The following is a 16,938-nucleotide window of genomic DNA, read 5'->3' as shown; positions in this document are numbered from 1 at the left end:
ATGTCCCACTTATTTCATAGCTCTGCCATCAATGGCAACTCTGATTGTATGGAATGTAAAATATACAAAGCGGCATGGTTACAATGACCCATCTAATCTACCTTAGGGTGATCTACCTAAAGGGGTGATTTTCACAAGAGCCTCTGAAAGAGTCCCATTCGGTGTCAATATATACACACTGTGGCTGGAATGTTATCTCATTGGGTTGGAGAAGGAATACAAGCAATGAAACCAGGTCATAGCTACACATGTAAACATTTCTGCTTGCACAGTTTTTAGCTGCACTGAAGTACTATGGACTGTTTTGCAATGTAAGCAGGTGGCTTCCCCAGTACCAAGGAAAAATACTGCAGATAGTGGGAAGAGGAAATAACAGAAATGCTGTGAATACGCAGGAAGCATCTGTGGAAAGAGAGGGTTAACACTTCAGGTCACAGAGTGGGCTCCCACAGTAATTGGGAGCCTAGGGCACTATAGGAGAGCTGCTTCTATTTCTATAAAGCTGTCGGGCTTAAAAACAAAACATTCTGAAATACTGAGAATCTCCTTTTCATTTATTTTCTCCCATCAGGCTGTTAACTCCTGCTTGAGTTCTGGTTTCAAAGTGGTTACCCTCCAATACACCACTCAACTAGCCATTCTTACATGGTGACTGTTGACAAGATATTTGGATGCATTGATAAGACAGCATAATCAAGCCCAGATCTTGTCCTCATCTAACACCTACACATGCGCTTTCCATTAGCAATCACTAGTTAACAATCAGGGTTCAGAACACTCAATGCTTGTCTCCTTCTTAGGACTGAGGACTGAGCAGTGAGAAGCTTGGAACTCCCAAATCTTTGCAAAAGCTTTCTCCTATTAAGGAAACTCACAAAAAGCTAAGTGCATCTGAATTGGATTATGTGTTGAAGTATAAAAGCAAGCTAAATTAAACAGAGTGCATATGGATTTGTCAAGTTTTGGTAGCCTAGATTTATATACCATGGCAATATATGTGAACAATAAACACCACAAAAAGATAGCATTTAAATATGCGGGAAGAATCAAACCATTATGACGCAGCAGTTGGTAAATGCTGTTATTTAAAATCCCAGAGGAAAACTTTAAACAACTATCATAATCTATATTTTCAATTGGTATGTTTTGAGTTGCAGCTCTAAGCTCAGGAACAAGACCACCAGTTCTCAAGAGGTTTTTATATCAAACTAAATGAGATCCCTATTAGTTTACAACAAATTAAATACATGCATGGCTACAAATTACCACTATCATAACTTTTAACAAGCTCTCAAACTAATCTCCACTAAGGCATCAATAACCAATAATCAGACACCATGCAAAGCATTTTTAAACAAATTCAAAATGAGGTTCCTTTCAATTTGGTCCTTTGCAGAAAGTTGTAGGCTTACGGCAAACGCCTGTCATACCCAGCCTTTCTCTTTGAATATAAATTCTCATTGTATCACCAGGCCCTTTGAACCTCTTTCATAGTACCAATTTTATTAGTAATATAAACATTGCTTGGTGTCTCCTAGCTAGGTGCAAGATTTCACTCCCAATCTTGAATGCTCAATTCAACAAAATGCAAATGTACCCTCTACCTACTTTTTACATCTCAAAACTACTATACATCAAAGCACCCACACTAGCTGGCTTTAATCCACTTAACATACACACAGACTAAACCTCTATTTAAAAAAAAATTTCAAATAACATTATATACATTAAATCACTTCCTGACAAGAGAATGGAAAAGCATAACTTTAACCTGACACTTCTTTCCTGGCACTGGCTGCTCACAGAACAACAATTAACACAGAACTATAGCAGTTCCTATGTGCTGTATCCACTGCTGCCAACTAAAGTATAAAAGAAACACACCAAAATTGCAAGGAGATCACGCAATAATCATGTTCCATATTTGTTGTTTATTTTGTCAGTTCATGCCTTCCTTTATTTTAACGTAACTAGTTAAAAAAAGCTACAATATGGTAATATTCCCTATTTCCTGCTGAAAATTAGACCACAGTATAAACAGTATATTTCTGAGGGAAGCCAAACTTTGATTCTTCTCATTCCTCTTCAGCAGCTTTTCAAATATATTAAGCAAATTATTCTAGCAAATGAGGCCTGATTTTTCTTCAAGCCCTGTTCAATATAAATTTTGCTGGCATGTAATTATTGTACCGAATAATTTACCAATTCGATAAAGATGCAAACAAAAAGACTGCAGGTACTGAAAATTTGAAACGAAAAAGCTGAAATTACAGTAGGTCTGCCAACATTTTTGGAGAAAAGTGTATTGACATATTGGGTATGCACTTTTCTTCAAAACTGAATAAAAGACAGACAAGCATATTAATATAACTAGAAAGAGAGAAGGGGGAACATATATGTGAAAAAAAACTAAGAGAGAGGGAGCATCAGTGGGATAAAGTACCATATAATCATAGTCAAATAAGACAGTAGCATTAAGACAGTTAAATAAATAAATGGGGTGTGAATAGCTAAGGATACGAGACACCTGGGGTAAATGTGATTACATTTATGAAATGAATAACCCGAGCAGTAGAGGGAGGGTAGATGTAAAATTAAAATAAGCTTAAAAATGTTAATGCAGATAAAGCCTGAGGTCAATGTTCATATCTAAATGCTGCAGAGTACCTAGGAAAAAAATGAGATGAGATACTAAAAAGAAAAAATAGACAACCACCGGAAGTCTCAAAACACTTTACAGCCAACTGTTATAATCTTGGTAGAGATCAGTAACTTTTTTTGGAAATCCAAAAACCCAGGTGTATACTAAAAGAATGAAACCATTAGGTTCAAGGTTTAAAACAAAAGAATTTTACTACACAAAAATCAAAGAACATGAATAATAACAGTATAATAAGTACATTGAACACTTTCTTATACTCTAATCCAAACTTCTTAACCCAACTTTCCTTCTACACCCATTTGATTTACACCCCCAATAACTCAAGTCAGATACTTGTCCAAAATTGGAAGATTAACCACTTGGTCTGAGGACTATTTCAAACATTCATACAAGGGTTGAGATTTCTTGGGCCTTCTGTTTAGTTTCGGCAAGGTTGTCCCTTCAAATCTCTTCCATCCATCTGATCTTTGCAGACTGTCAGTTCAACACTGGCATAATTAGTGTCTTAAACATAGCTACCTCAGATCAAAACTCCCCTGGTTCTAATATTCTTTCACTCTGAAGTCTTGCATCTAAAACTCACTCACTCTCTCTCTTCTCAGTTTGGCTATCTCTAGAAGTCTAACTCATTATTAGGAGTTTTTCGGTTAACAAGAGTTTAAACTGTTAGCCAGCACACCAAATTTCAACAGAATCTTTTTTGAAAGAGATGGTTCTTGCAGCAAACTTAACTAAACTGCATGCAAAACAGAACCACACCCAGTAACACATTCATCCCTATAATTAATTTATGGTTGCCATCTCACAGGCAATTTGGTCACATGATCAGTTACTAGAAGCCAGTTACTTTGCAATCAATCCCCTTTCAGAGAAATTTAGTTCTTAAAGGAACCTTCACCCCAACATAAAATATAGGATTTTCCCTAAAAGCACATGAGCCATCACACAATGAAGTACCCTGTCCCTTAAGCTTGGGCTGAGCTCCATTGCAACAGATGCCACTGACAGATGTTAGAGAATTGGAAGGGAGTTAGTGAGCCATAGCATTAATCATTACACATGTAGACAGAACAGAGATGATTGGTAAAACAATGATCTAATCTGCATAGTCTCCTGAATCTGTGAGCAGTGATTACAATAAAATATCAGCACTGCCATCTTTCAGATGTGAAATTAAACCAAGGGCTTGGGTGGACAAAATAGATCCCAAGAACTGAGGGCATCCTGGCTAAGTTCGCAGATGATACAAAGATAGGTGGAGGGACAGGTAGTATTGAGGAGGCGGGGAGGCTGCAGAAGGATTTGGACAGGTTAGGAGAATGAGCAAAGAAGTGGCAGATGGAATACAACGTGGGGAAGTGTGAGGTCATGCACTTTGGAGGGAAGAATAGAGGCATAGACTATTTTCTAAATGGGGAGAGAATTCAGAAATCTGGAGTGCAAAGAGTCTTGGGAGTCCTAGTCCAGGATTCTCTTAAGGTTAACTTGCAGGTAGTTAGGAAGGCAAATGCAATGCTGGCATTTATTTTGAGAGGACTAGAATATAAAAGCAGGGATGTGCTGCTGAGACTTTATAAGGCTCTGGTCAGACCACATTTAGAATATTGTGAGCAATTTTGGGCGCCATATCTCAGGAAGGATGTGCTGGCCCTGGAGAGGGTCCAGAGGAGGTTCACGAGAATGATCCCAGGAATGAAAGGCTTAACATATGAGGAACGTTTGAGGACTCTGGGTCTATACTCGGAGTTTAGAAGGATGAGGGGGGATCTGATTGAAACTTACAGAATACTAAAAGGCCTGGATAGAGTGGACGTGGGGAAGATGTTTCCATTAGTAGGAGAGACTAGGACCCGAGGGCACAGCCTCAGAGTAAAGGGAAGACCTTTTAGAACAGAGATGAGGAGAAACTTCTTTAGCCAGAGAGTGGTAAATCTATGGAATTCATTGCCACAGAAGGCTGTGGAGGCCAGGTCATTGAGTGGATTTAAGACCGAGATAGATAGGTTCTTGATTAGTAAGGGGATCAAAGGTTATGGGGAGAAGGCGGGTGAATGGGGTTGAGAAACTTATCAGCCATGATTGAGTGGTGGAGCAGACTCAATGGGCCAAATGGCCTAATTTCTGCTCCTATGTCTTATGGTCTTATAACACTTTTTGTAAGGGAACAGGGAGTTCTTCATGTCTTGGACAATATTACCCTTCAACCAACATCAAAACAGATTATCTGGTTAATTTCCTGTTCATTGTGGGATCATGCTGTGGTCAAATTAGCTCCCATATTTGCCTACACAACAGTGACTGTACTTCAAAAACCCACCAACAAAAGTGCTTTGGGAAGTCTTGAGGACATGAAAGGTGCTATATATTTCTTTCTTCTTTGCCTCCTAGATTAGAGGCAGTATACATAAATTGCTGGTACTCAAAGAAATAGTGTTGCATAATAAAAACAGAAAATAATGGAAATATTCAGCAGGTCTGGCAGCATCTGTAGAGAGAGAAACAGAGTTAATATTTCAGCTCATTGACCATCTATCAGAGCTCTTCTTTTCATGAAAGGTCATCTACTTGAAATTTTAACTCTGTTCTCCAGGCCAGGCCTGAATATCTCCAGCAATTCAGACTCCTAGCACCCACAGCATTTTGCATCTGTAACAGTGTTTGTGTCCATGGACAGCATCAGGGATGGTGAATGGGCAGATTATATTTTCTGCATTTGCATGGGATAGGACAGTTGAAGTTGGGAAAATGGTTTCTCCAGAATGCAGAGAAATGAAGGGAGGGGAAGATGGATTCCAAGATGTGATCAGGCATACCAGATGATGTGCCATTTCTGTCATCTACAAAATGATCCCACCATGTGTCATGAAGAGATATTGTGTATGATGTTATTGGAAATTATTTTTAAATTGGACATGTAGTAGGGTTTGTGTCTGTGTGTGGCTTAATCCAGCTAATCTGGATGCTTTGATGTATAGTCGTTTGAGATGTTAATTAGATGAACGTAAGGCTAGAAGGTAAGGAGTATATTTGCATTTGTTGAATAAAGCATTCAAAAGAAGGGAGTAAAATCTTGCAGCTAGCTAGGAGACACCAAACAATGTGTTCATATTACTAATAAAATTGGTGCTATGAAAGGGGTTTTATTGTTAGAAGAGGTGGAGTTCAAAGATCTAGTGATACAATGAGAATTTACATTCAAAGGGAAGGCTAGGTATAAACAGAAAGGAGTTTTGTATGTGCAGGTCAGAGGCACGTAAGATCTAAGCAGCCTGTAAGCCCTACAACTGTGTCTGCAAAGGAACCAAATTGCAAGGGATCTTATTTTGAATTTGTATGGTCAAACATGCTTTGCCTGGTGTCTGTTTAAAATCTATGGGTTATTGTTGCCTTGGTGAATATTTAACCAGGAGCAGTTAATTTGGGGATTTGTTTGAAAGTTATTATGGTAGTAATTTGTAGACATGCGTTTGTGTTTAATTAGTTGCTAAATTAATAAATGTTTAATTTGGTTTTATATAAAAAAACTTCGAGGCTTGGTGGTTTTACTTCTGAATCCAGAGCTGCATTTCAAACATACCAATTGAAAATATAGGTTATGACAGTTGTTCAAGTTTCCCTCTGGGATTTAAACAACTCAGCTTTTATCAACTGCTGTGTCATAACACATACTACACATCTTCCCCTCTGCTCTGCTTTGGAGGGACTGCTCTCTCTGCAACACTGATTTACTTTTTCACAACTCCAACTTTCAGCATGCCATTCAAATGCAGGAGATGCACTGACTGTTCATTTACTTCCATCCAAACAGCTGTTTTTTCTGTATGAAAAAGTAATTTATGCTTACTTTCTCTCATCTAGTAAACTCGTTCAGTGTTCACAGTGCAGGCTCTCCCTCAATGGGTGGACCAAATGCAGATTGGATAACTGCTGTGCTTATTATCTCTGATTTGTCTGCAAGTATGACACTAAACCAACAGTGGTTCACTAATCAATTTTTTTTCCCAATTTCCTTAACTTCTTTGGTTACAGACCTTCACTCTTGCTTTATCTTTCTCCTAGGTGTCCCCATATTGCTACAAGCTGAGCAATGGCTTCACTAACTTCAGTTTTTAATTACATCCTCACTTTCAAACCTATTTTAATTTCATACCTGCCCCCAGGTTTTACATTTATTGCCTTTACATCAGGTCTCATTTTTGCTCATCTCCTGTTCTTAAGAGTATGAATTTGAAAGGTCAGCTGTTTGCCCTCCCCATAGATGTTGGATTTTCAATTTTTTGATAATGATGAACCTTCTGGAAAATCAAACACAGGCTGATTTTCATCTTTACCTCCAGTGTATGAATTGGGTACTTTTATATCCCAGCTAATGGGTTGTGAAGCAATAGAGGCATATATTATTTAAATACATATATAAAGGGACTGACACATCACCGATTTTGAGAACAACATCCCTGTCCACGAAGATTGTACAGATGATGATTATTGGGAAAAGATTCAGAAACAAAAAATTATACATCCCAAAAGAATTATTATTTCTCACCTTCTGTTTAGTCAGTATTGCTTTGAAATCTAAAGCAGCTATAATATTCCATTTGCATCAAATTAATTTAATGCCAATACTGTATGTATTCTGAACATGGTCATATATGACTCAAATTCAGATACATAAGCAGCATTCGTTTGGGGAGGGCAGTGAGGGAAAGGGTTTTGCAGATTTATCTTCAGAAACTTAGCATTCCCAAAATTGTAATAATGACAACTTGCATTTATATAGCACCTTTAACATAGCAAAGCATTGCAAGGCTTCTCACAGGAACATTATCAACAAAGTTGACACTGTGAGACTTAAGGATATGTTAGGTCAGATGATCAAAAGCTTGGCCAAAGAGGTAGGTTTAAAACGGCATCTTAAAAGGAGGAAACAGAGATAAGGAAAAGGATCTTTGAGAGGGAATTTCTGAGCTTAGGGCTTAAGCAGCTGAAAGCACAGCCACCAGTGATGGAGCGATTAAAATCAGGGATCATAAGACATAGGAGCAGAAGTAGGCCATTCGGCCTATCGAATCTGCTCCATTATTCAATAAGATCATGGCTTATCTGATAATCTTCAACTCCACTTTTCTGCCTTTTCTCCATAACCCTCGATTCCCTTACTGATTAAAAATCTGTCTATTTCAGCCTTGAATATATTTAATGAACCAGCCTCTACAGCCCTCAGCAGTAAAGATTTCCATAGATTCACTACCCTGAGAGAAGAAATTCCTCCTCATCTGCCTTAAATGGGCGACCTCTTATTCTGAGATTATGCTCTCCAGTCCGAGACTCTCCCGCAACCTCTCAGCATCTATCCTATTAAGCCCCTAAGAATCTTACATCTTTCAATAAGATCGCCACTCATTCTTCTAAACTCCAATGAGTACAGGCCCAACCTACTCAGCCTCTCCTCATAAGAAAATCTCTCCATACCCAAGATCAATCTAATGAACCTTCTCTGGACTGCCTTCAATGCCAGTGTATCTTTCCTTAGTTAAGGGGACCTAAACTGTTCATAGTATTCTAGGTGTGGTCTAACTAGTGCCTTGTATAGTTTTAGCAAGATTTCCTTATTTTTATACTCCATTCCCTTTGAAATAAAGGCCAACATTCCATTTGCCTTTCCTATTAGCTCCTGAACTTTTATGCTAGCGTTTTGTGGTTCATGCACGAGGGCCCAGAAATGTTGGGGTTTAGTGACAGGGAGGAACTGAAAGAAATCAGTATTAGTAGGGAAATGCTGTCACGGAAATTGATGGGATTGAATGCCGATAAATCCCCAGGGCCTGATAATCTACATCCCAGAGTACTTAAGGAAGTGGCCCTAGAAATAGTGGATGCATTGGTAGGCATCTTCTGAGATTCTATAGGCTCTGGAACAGTTTCTACAGGTTGGAGGGTAGCTAATGTAACTCCACTATTTAAAAAGGGAGGCAGAGTGAAAACAGGGAATTATAGACTAGTCAGCTTGACATCGGTAGTGGGGAAAATTCTAGAGGCCATTATAAAAGATTTAATAGCTGAGCACTTGGAAAACAGTGGCAGAGTCAGCATGGATTTATGAAAGGGAAATCATGCTTGATAAATCTGCTGGAATTTTTCAAGGATGTAACTAGTAGAGTTGATGAGGCAGAACCAGTGGATGTAGTTTATTTAGTCTTTCAGAAGGCTTACGACAAAGTCCCACATAAGAGACTAGCGTGCAAAATTAAAGCGCATGGGATTGGGGGTAGAGTGTTCAGATGGATAGAAAACTGGTTGACAGGCAGGAGACAGAGAGTAGGAATAAATGGGTCTTTTTCCAAATGGCAGGCAGAGAGTAGTGGGGTACCACAGGGATCGGTGCTGGGACCCCAGTTATTCACAATATATATTAATGATTTAAATGAGGGAACTAAATATATCTCCAAATTTGCAAATTACACAAGTCTGGGTGAGAAGGTGAGCTGTGAGGAGGATGCAGAGATGCTTCAGTGTGATTTGGACAAGCTGAGTGAGTGGGCAAATGCATGGTAGATGTGCATGTGGATAAATGTGAGGTCATCCACTTTGGTAGCAAAAACAGGAAGGCAAGTTATCTGAATGGCTATAAATCGAGAGAGGGGAATGTGCAACGAGATCTGGGTGTCCTCGTACACCGGTCGCTAAAGATAAGTATGCAGGTGCAGCAGGCGGTAAAGGAGGCAAATGGTACGTTGACCTTCATAGCAAGAGGATTTGAGTACAGGAGCAGGGATGTCTTGCTGCAATTATACAGGGCCTTGGTGAGACCATACCTGGAATATTGTGTGCAGTTTTGGTCTCCTTGTCTGAGGAAGGATGTTCTTGCTATAGAGGGAGTGCAGTGAAGGTTTACCAGACTGATTCCTGGGATGGCAGGACTGACATATGAAGAGAGATTGAGTCAGTTAGGATTATATTCGCTGGAGTTCAGAAGAATGAAGGGGTGTCTCATAGAAACCTATAAAATTCTAACAGGACTAGATAGAATAGATGCAGGAAGTAAGTTCCCAATGGTGGGGGAGTCCAGAACCACGGGTCACAGTCTGAGGATACGGGGTAGACCATTTAGGACTGAAATGAGGAGAAATTTCTTCACCCAGAGAGCGGTGCACCTGTGGAATTTGCTACCACAGAAAGTAACTGAGGCCAAAACATTGTATGTTTTCAAGAAGGAGTTAGATATAGCTCTTGGGGCGAAAGGGATCAAAAGATATGAGGAGAAAGCAGGAGTTGGATGATCAGCTATGATCATGATGAATGGTGGAGCAGGCTCGAAGGGCCAAATGGCGTACTCCTGCTCCTATTTTCTGTGCTTCTATGTTTCTATGACCCCCAAAACTCTCTGTGCTGCAGCTTTCTGCAGTCTTCCTCCATTTAAACAATATTCAGCTCCTCTACTCTTCCTGCCAAAGTGCATAACTTCACATTTTCCCACATTATATTCCATCTGCCAAGTTTTTGCCCACTCACTTAACCTGTCCATATCCCTCTGTAGACTTTCTGTTATCCTCACCGCTTGCCTTCCTACCTATTTTCGTGTCATCTGCAAACTGCACAAGAGGTCAGAATTGGAGGAGCATTGGGATGTATGGCTGGAGAATTTAGAGACACTGCAAATTCCACTTCAGTATAATAAACTGAAGTGGAAGTAGTTAGTTTATTTGATTATTAATATTCATCTTCAGTTTTAAATACTTGCAATAACCATTAGATATTTTACAACTTTTCCCACTTCCTAAAAACATCAACTTATAGGAACTAGCAGCATCGGCGGAGAAGAAAAGAGTTGACGTTTCGAGTCCTCATGACCCTTCGACAGAACTTGAGTTCAAGTCCAAGAAAGAGTTGAAATATAAGCTGGTTTAAGGTGTGTGGGGAGGGAGAGAGAGAGAGAAGTGGAGCTACTCTCCACTTCTCTCTCTCTCTCTCTCTCTTCCCCCCCAACACACACCTTAAACCAGCTTATATTTCAACTCTTTCTTGGACTCGAACTCAAGTTCTGTCGAAGGGTCATGAGGACTCGAAACGTCAACTCTTTTCTTCTCCGCCGATGCTGCCAGACCTGCTGAGTTTTTCCAGGTAATTCTGTTTTTGTTTTGGATTTCCAGCATCCGCAGTTTTTTTGTTTTTAACTTATAGGAACTTCTTGTTGAGTAGAATTCCACATTTTCCAGCGTTCCCAGAAAAAAATTCTCAACTCCCTTCTAATCCTTCTGCCTACTACTTTAAATGTATGTCCCTTGGTTATTGATCTCTCTGCAAAGGAAAATAGTTCCCTCTTATCCATTCTACCTAGCCCCCTCAATTTTATACAACTCAATTAAATCTTCCCTCAGTTTCCTCTGATCAAAAGAAAACAACCCCAGCCTATCCTATCTTTCCTCATAGCTAAAATTCTCCATTCATAGCAACATCCTCACAAATCCTCTGTATCCTCTCTGTGCGACCTCATCCTTCCAGTATTGCAGTGACCAGAACTAGCTGTGGCCTAACCAGCGTTTTATGCAGTTCCAGCTGAATTTCCCTGCTTATATTCTATGCCTTGACTAATAAATGAAAGTATCCCATATGTCTTCTTAACCATCTTACCTACCTATTCTGTCCTTTAGTGGACATGCATTCTAAGGCCCTCTGTTCCTCCATATGTTTCAGTATCCTATCATTCATTCCCTTGTCTTGTTTGATCTCCCAAAATACATTTTAAAAAACTTATTCTTTCACAGGATGTGGCTGTCGCAGCACCTATTGTCCTTCCTAAATGCCCTTGCATTAATTCTCTGTATTGAACTCCACTTGTTAATTTTCTATCCACATAACCAATCCAGTGATATCTTCCTGCGGTCGACAGCATTTTTCCTCACCCTCAACCAGTTTTTGTATCATCTGCAAATTTCTTAATCATGCCCCCTACATTTAAATCTAAACCATTGATGTATACCATGAAAAGCAAAGGACCTTGTACTGAACTTCGCAGAACCCCACTGGAAACAGCCTTCCAGTCACAAAAACACCAGTCAACCCTTACCCTTTGCTGCCTGCCACTGAACCAATTTTGAATCCAACAGGGCTCTTACTTTTCTGCCCAGCCTGCCACCTAGGACTTTGCCAAAAGTCTTGCTAAAATACATCAAACATGCTAACCTTCATTAACCCTTCTCTGTTACCTTCTCAAAACATTGAATCAAGTTAGTTAGTTGACTGGTGTTCAAAAGTGCGGAACAAAGGCAAGCACTCACTCTCTAATCCAGAAGTATTAATGCGGACTGCAGCAGTATAGTGCCACCCCGAGTGAGATCAACACAAGCAGTAAATCTGGAACTTCCTGGTCTGCGAGGATCACCCTTACTTTCTAAACCAGAGAAAACTATAGAAATGTAATTAACATTGTCTTACATTTATCTACTCATTTAACCAAAAGTAGGAGTCAACCGTATTTTGATTTAACGATTCGATCGAGGTCTGATATTTTCTGTCTTGCTCTTTATAGTACAAGGCTATAATGTCAATGGCACTTATAGTCCATTTTTTCCAATGTATTTTGAAAAACAACAAAGCAATTCTACAGGTGGCAATAATCATAATCAAATTCGATTCGGCTGCAAGTTAAATCCTTTGCTAGCCAAGCTCTCATTTAAGCTCATGAAATCCACAGGCTTGTTACTGTCACCACTGACAATGAGTGGAAGTTGCTAGGCACCAGGGTGGGGGCAGATGCAGCAGCCTGTAGATCAGTCTGTAAAAGTGCCAGGCGGCTCCAGCCCGCGAACAGCCTTATCTAAAACCCCCGGCTGAGCCTGAGCAGGCTGCCCGGAGAGAATCCTCTCTCCACCGGCTTTGACAGGCAAACCCAGCCGCTCAGTTCCTCCAACTCTACCCCGCCTTGACAACGAAATGTTTTTCTGTTTGAAAAAAAAGAACAGATGGTGTCTGTGTTTATCTTTTACTCACAGATGCATAATTCTACCACGTAAGCGTAGTAAGACCAACAGGCAACGAGCGTGATAAAAATGACAGGGATCCACCCGACCACCCGCTGACAACACCTCAGGACATTCGACGGCGCCATCTTCCTCCCCTCCCCCCCATCGGAGGATACGACCAACTGCGTCATCACGCACAACACGTCAACGATTGGTGGAGGGAGAAAGGGGGGTGGGGGGGGGGAGAAATATATATCACGTGGTCATTCTGGTGACGTCGAGATCCGCATGGCCATGGTTCTTTGAATGTAGTGTAAGGTATTACACTCAGTAAGACTAACATATGCTCGTTTGCAGCTATTATTGAACTAACTTTATTTACATCTTCCATAACAGAGAGGGCAATATAACAAAATGCTCAGGTCTTGCAATATATAGGTTTGCCAACTGTGATTAAATGTATTCTTGGAGGTTTCATCACATGGCCTATCCCCTTGCTCCAGCCATTAGTTAGCCAACACATCCGTCTTTGTGACTTACTGCCTTCCTACACCAATTAGAAAGCAGAAAGGCTCATTACCCAATTGAATAATGCTTGACTGTCAGCTAAACAGCCAGTTCTTTCACACACACGCCACCCGTCCCCTACATTTTCAATATTTTTATATCTAGTGAGAAATTTTTAAAGGAAATGACAAAAGAATATTTTTTAATGTTCCTATGCTACTTCTCCAGGGTTGCATATATCAGTGTCCAGGAGATTGATCTTCAATTCTTAGAGACTCTAGGCCAATCCTAGAGGTTTGGCAACCCTATATCATGCTTTAAGTGGGGAACACTTAAAAAAATGTACATTAAAATGCAAAATGGTACATGTACATATTCCCAGGATATAATATGACTAAACCAGCATCAATACTACATGAAATTCAACACATGAGGTTGCACATTTGTTGCTTTGTAATCACAATCAAAACATACATGATTGACACTGCCAAAATAATTTACATGTAAAACACATTTTTTCCTTACCGCCGATATGTGTTACAAAACAAAAATATAATCTGACAAGAAATTTAAAGAATAACTTATTTCTTCTCCCTACATACTTTCAATTAACCTATCTGGCTTATTTCTCTTTCAGTTTGGTAATCTCTTTCCATTTGCATTAGCTTGGCTCTGCTTTCTCAATACTTCTGACTGTGTCAAATCTGAACTGGGAATTTGACTACTAACTCCACTTAATAGTTGGGACCATGGTATTGATTGATTTGCCTTGATCAAAAACCCTGACATAATTTGTTTTAGTGGTGGATTCTATAATACCAGCAAACTTTACATTTCTTTTTGACTTTCACTTTCTTTTAGACTTACTTTGGACTATAGGAGGAATTTGGCTACAGAAGGTTTATCATGCTCTCCTTTCAACAGATTTCCTCTTTCAAGCAAATGATCTACATGACAATGATGGAGTCATACTCCATGTGAAGGCACCTAGTCTCTTTACAACAATTCCAATCACATACTTCTCCTTATTACCTTGGTGGTTGATCACCATGACTTTCTGACCAGCACTGAACTCTAAGTTTCTTGCCTGGTGTTTCATGACTCATTTTCACTTTGTCTTGCTTTTCTCTTGCTTTGCTACTGACATCAGGCTTAAGCAAGCTAAACTTTGTCATAGGAATGTGTTTAAACATTAACTCATAAGGTGAGCAACCTGTTGTAGGCTGTGGGGTTATTCTGTAAGAGAACAGGAACTTGTCTAACCTTTGTCAAAGAGAAGCATGGGAATGACTGCCTAACTTATCACTTAGCATATGTTTCTGTAAATTCCTCTTCATAATCTGTACATTTCTTTCTGCAGCTCTGTGATATGGTGATATTAGAGTGTGTCTGACTCTATTCTTATTCAGAAATATTTCAGACTCACCTAATGTAAACTGTGAACCATTATCTAACACCAACACCTCTGGCAAACCATAAATTGCAAACCAACTTCTCAAAACACTAGTAGTTTTGGCATATGCAGTATTGGGCATAGATTCAACATTTATTCACTTGCTATAGCTGTTGATCAAAAGAAAATACTCTTTCCCTTCCACTTCAAAGAAATCAGCATATACTCGTTCCCATGCTTTTCTTGTGTTTGACCATGGAATGAAAGAAACTTCGGATCATTTCTCAATCTGAGACACACCACAACTTTTCATCAAGTCTTCAATATCGGTATCTACTTTTGGACACCAAAAATCGTTTCTTGCTTCTGTGTTCATATGGACTATCCCTGTGAGCTCTTGATGAAGTTCCTCTAACAATCTCTCTCTAAACCTTGGTGGAATAATGACTATTAAACCCCAAAGGACACACCCTTGATCTACACACAATTTATTTCTATGTTTGAAATACTGCAACTTCTCATCATCACACTCTTTAGGCCAAGCATTCATGACATAATTGAGCACTTTTCTGGGAACCACATCCTTGCGAGTTTCATCACTAATTCCTTTGACAGACACTGGCACATCATTTGTGTGTGTAAAGTAATTCACAAGTAACTCAGTGGCTAAAAATGAATCAGTCTTCACGGGAAATCTCGAAAGAATGTCCACATTTGCATGATCTGCTGACCTACAATATTTAATCTCGCAGTGATGAACCATCAAAATCAATACCCATCTGTGAAGCCGTGCTGCTGCTAGGGATGGTACTCCCTTCTTTGGGCCAAATGTGATCATAAGGGCTAGGTGGTCAGTTAAAAAAGTGAGCTCCCTACCGTACATGTTTTTGTGAAACTTAGTAAAACCATATCTAATCGCTGAAGCCTATTTCTCAACTTGTAAATAATTATGCTCTGACTTTGTTAAAGTACACGAAGCTTATGCTACAGGCTTCTTCACACCATCTTCCATTATGTGAGATAACACCACACCTAACCCATGCGATGAGGCATTGCACACTAAAACTAATTGTTTCTTGGGATCATAGTGAGCCAAAGCAGCATCACCTGTCATTTCTTTCTTCACTTCTTTAAATGTTTTGTGACACTCCACAGGCCACTCCCAATCTATTCTATCTTTGAGCTTTTGATACAGTGGACCAAATATATTAACTAAGTCTAGGATAAAATTAGACTAATACACAACAGCCCCCATGAATATTTTAAATTCTTCTTTGTTCTCTGGTCTCCCTGCTTTCAAAATCCCCTCAACGATCTCCTGCATTGTGTGGATATCTTCACCATCCATTTGTTGACCCAGGTATGTTACACCTGACACTATGAAGCAACATTTGTGCTTTCTAGCTTTGATGCCATGCTCTTGAAGTTGATCTAAGACTTTGTTCAACCTTACAATGTTCTCTTTCATTGTCTTACTGCTAATTAGAATGTCATCTAAGAAGAAACTCATGCCTTTCATCCCACTTAGTAGCTGATCCATGACGCTCTGAAATACCGCTGCAGCAGTAGTCACCCCACCTTTTGTTCTGATACAGTCAGTTTTAGTCAGTTAATTCTAATTGCAAATGTGCATTTGCTAAATCTATCTTACTGAACACTTTCCCAGTGGCTAAATGATAAAACAAATCTTCACTGGTAGGCAGCGAGTAAGTATTATTCTCGACCACCTTATTTGCCATTTGTTTATAATGTCTACAAATCCAAATGGACTCATTTGCTTTTTGAACTATTGCAATAGGTGCAGCCTATTCACTGCTCTTCGCCTTCATAATTGTCCCTGTTTTTGCTAATCTATTGAGCGCTTTACTTACTGCTTCTAACTGTGCTTAAGGCACTAGCTTAGCCTTACAAAATGTTGCCTGTACATTGTCCTTTCTCTTGACTTCAGCCTTGTAATATCTAATTTTATCATTTGATCCTCCCTGCTCAAAGACCACTTTATGTTCTCTTAGCACTTTCTCAACGTCAGATGTACTCTTACTGATTCTTACTGTAAATAACTGGGTCCAGTTTAACTATTTTTTCTTAAGCCAATGCCTTCCCATCAGGGATACTTTGTTCCGTCCTACTACTACTGCAAGTCATAGCAATAGCAAGGATGCATCATCATATTCCACCTTAACATTAACTTCACCTAAAACTGAAAAACTGTTATTGGAATAACTAGTCAGTTTCACAGCAGTTTTGCATAAGGGAATGTGATTTAGGAACCTCTGTACTCACTTTCCAAGATAACAGAGACTGCTGCAGCTGTATCAATGATAAAAGTAAGCTGTGAATCTCCAATGTTCATTTCTACTTTGGGGGCTGGAATTATATCTTCAGCCCTATATTATATTATATCTTCAGCATCTTCT

The 16,938-nt window shown here is 39.5% G+C and overlaps 1 protein-coding gene across 2 annotated transcripts in view; it reads right to left on the bottom strand.

The window, feature by feature from the left end:
• LOC121284037 (palmitoyltransferase ZDHHC20-B-like) overlaps positions 1 to 12,799 on the bottom strand; it is a 123,607-nt gene extending 110,808 nt beyond the window's left edge. The window contains exon 1 of one of the 2 annotated variants that reach the window (XM_041198998.1): positions 12,650 to 12,799. In XM_041198998.1, the coding sequence (XP_041054932.1) occupies positions 12,650 to 12,767 (118 nt within the window). In that variant the 5' untranslated portion in view covers positions 12,768 to 12,799. Of the gene's footprint in view, positions 1 to 11,937; positions 11,955 to 12,649 lie in introns of those variants that run through there. The other variant, XM_041198999.1, reaches the window with a different exon arrangement.
• Between the last annotated feature and the right edge of the window lie 4,139 nt (positions 12,800 to 16,938).

Source organism: Carcharodon carcharias, chromosome 11 (genome assembly GCF_017639515.1).
Source record: "Carcharodon carcharias isolate sCarCar2 chromosome 11, sCarCar2.pri, whole genome shotgun sequence".
Classification (NCBI taxonomy): domain Eukaryota; kingdom Metazoa; phylum Chordata; class Chondrichthyes; order Lamniformes; family Lamnidae; genus Carcharodon; species Carcharodon carcharias.
Note: the sequence above shows the minus strand (reverse complement) of the source record. Positions and strands in the feature narration are given on the sequence as shown.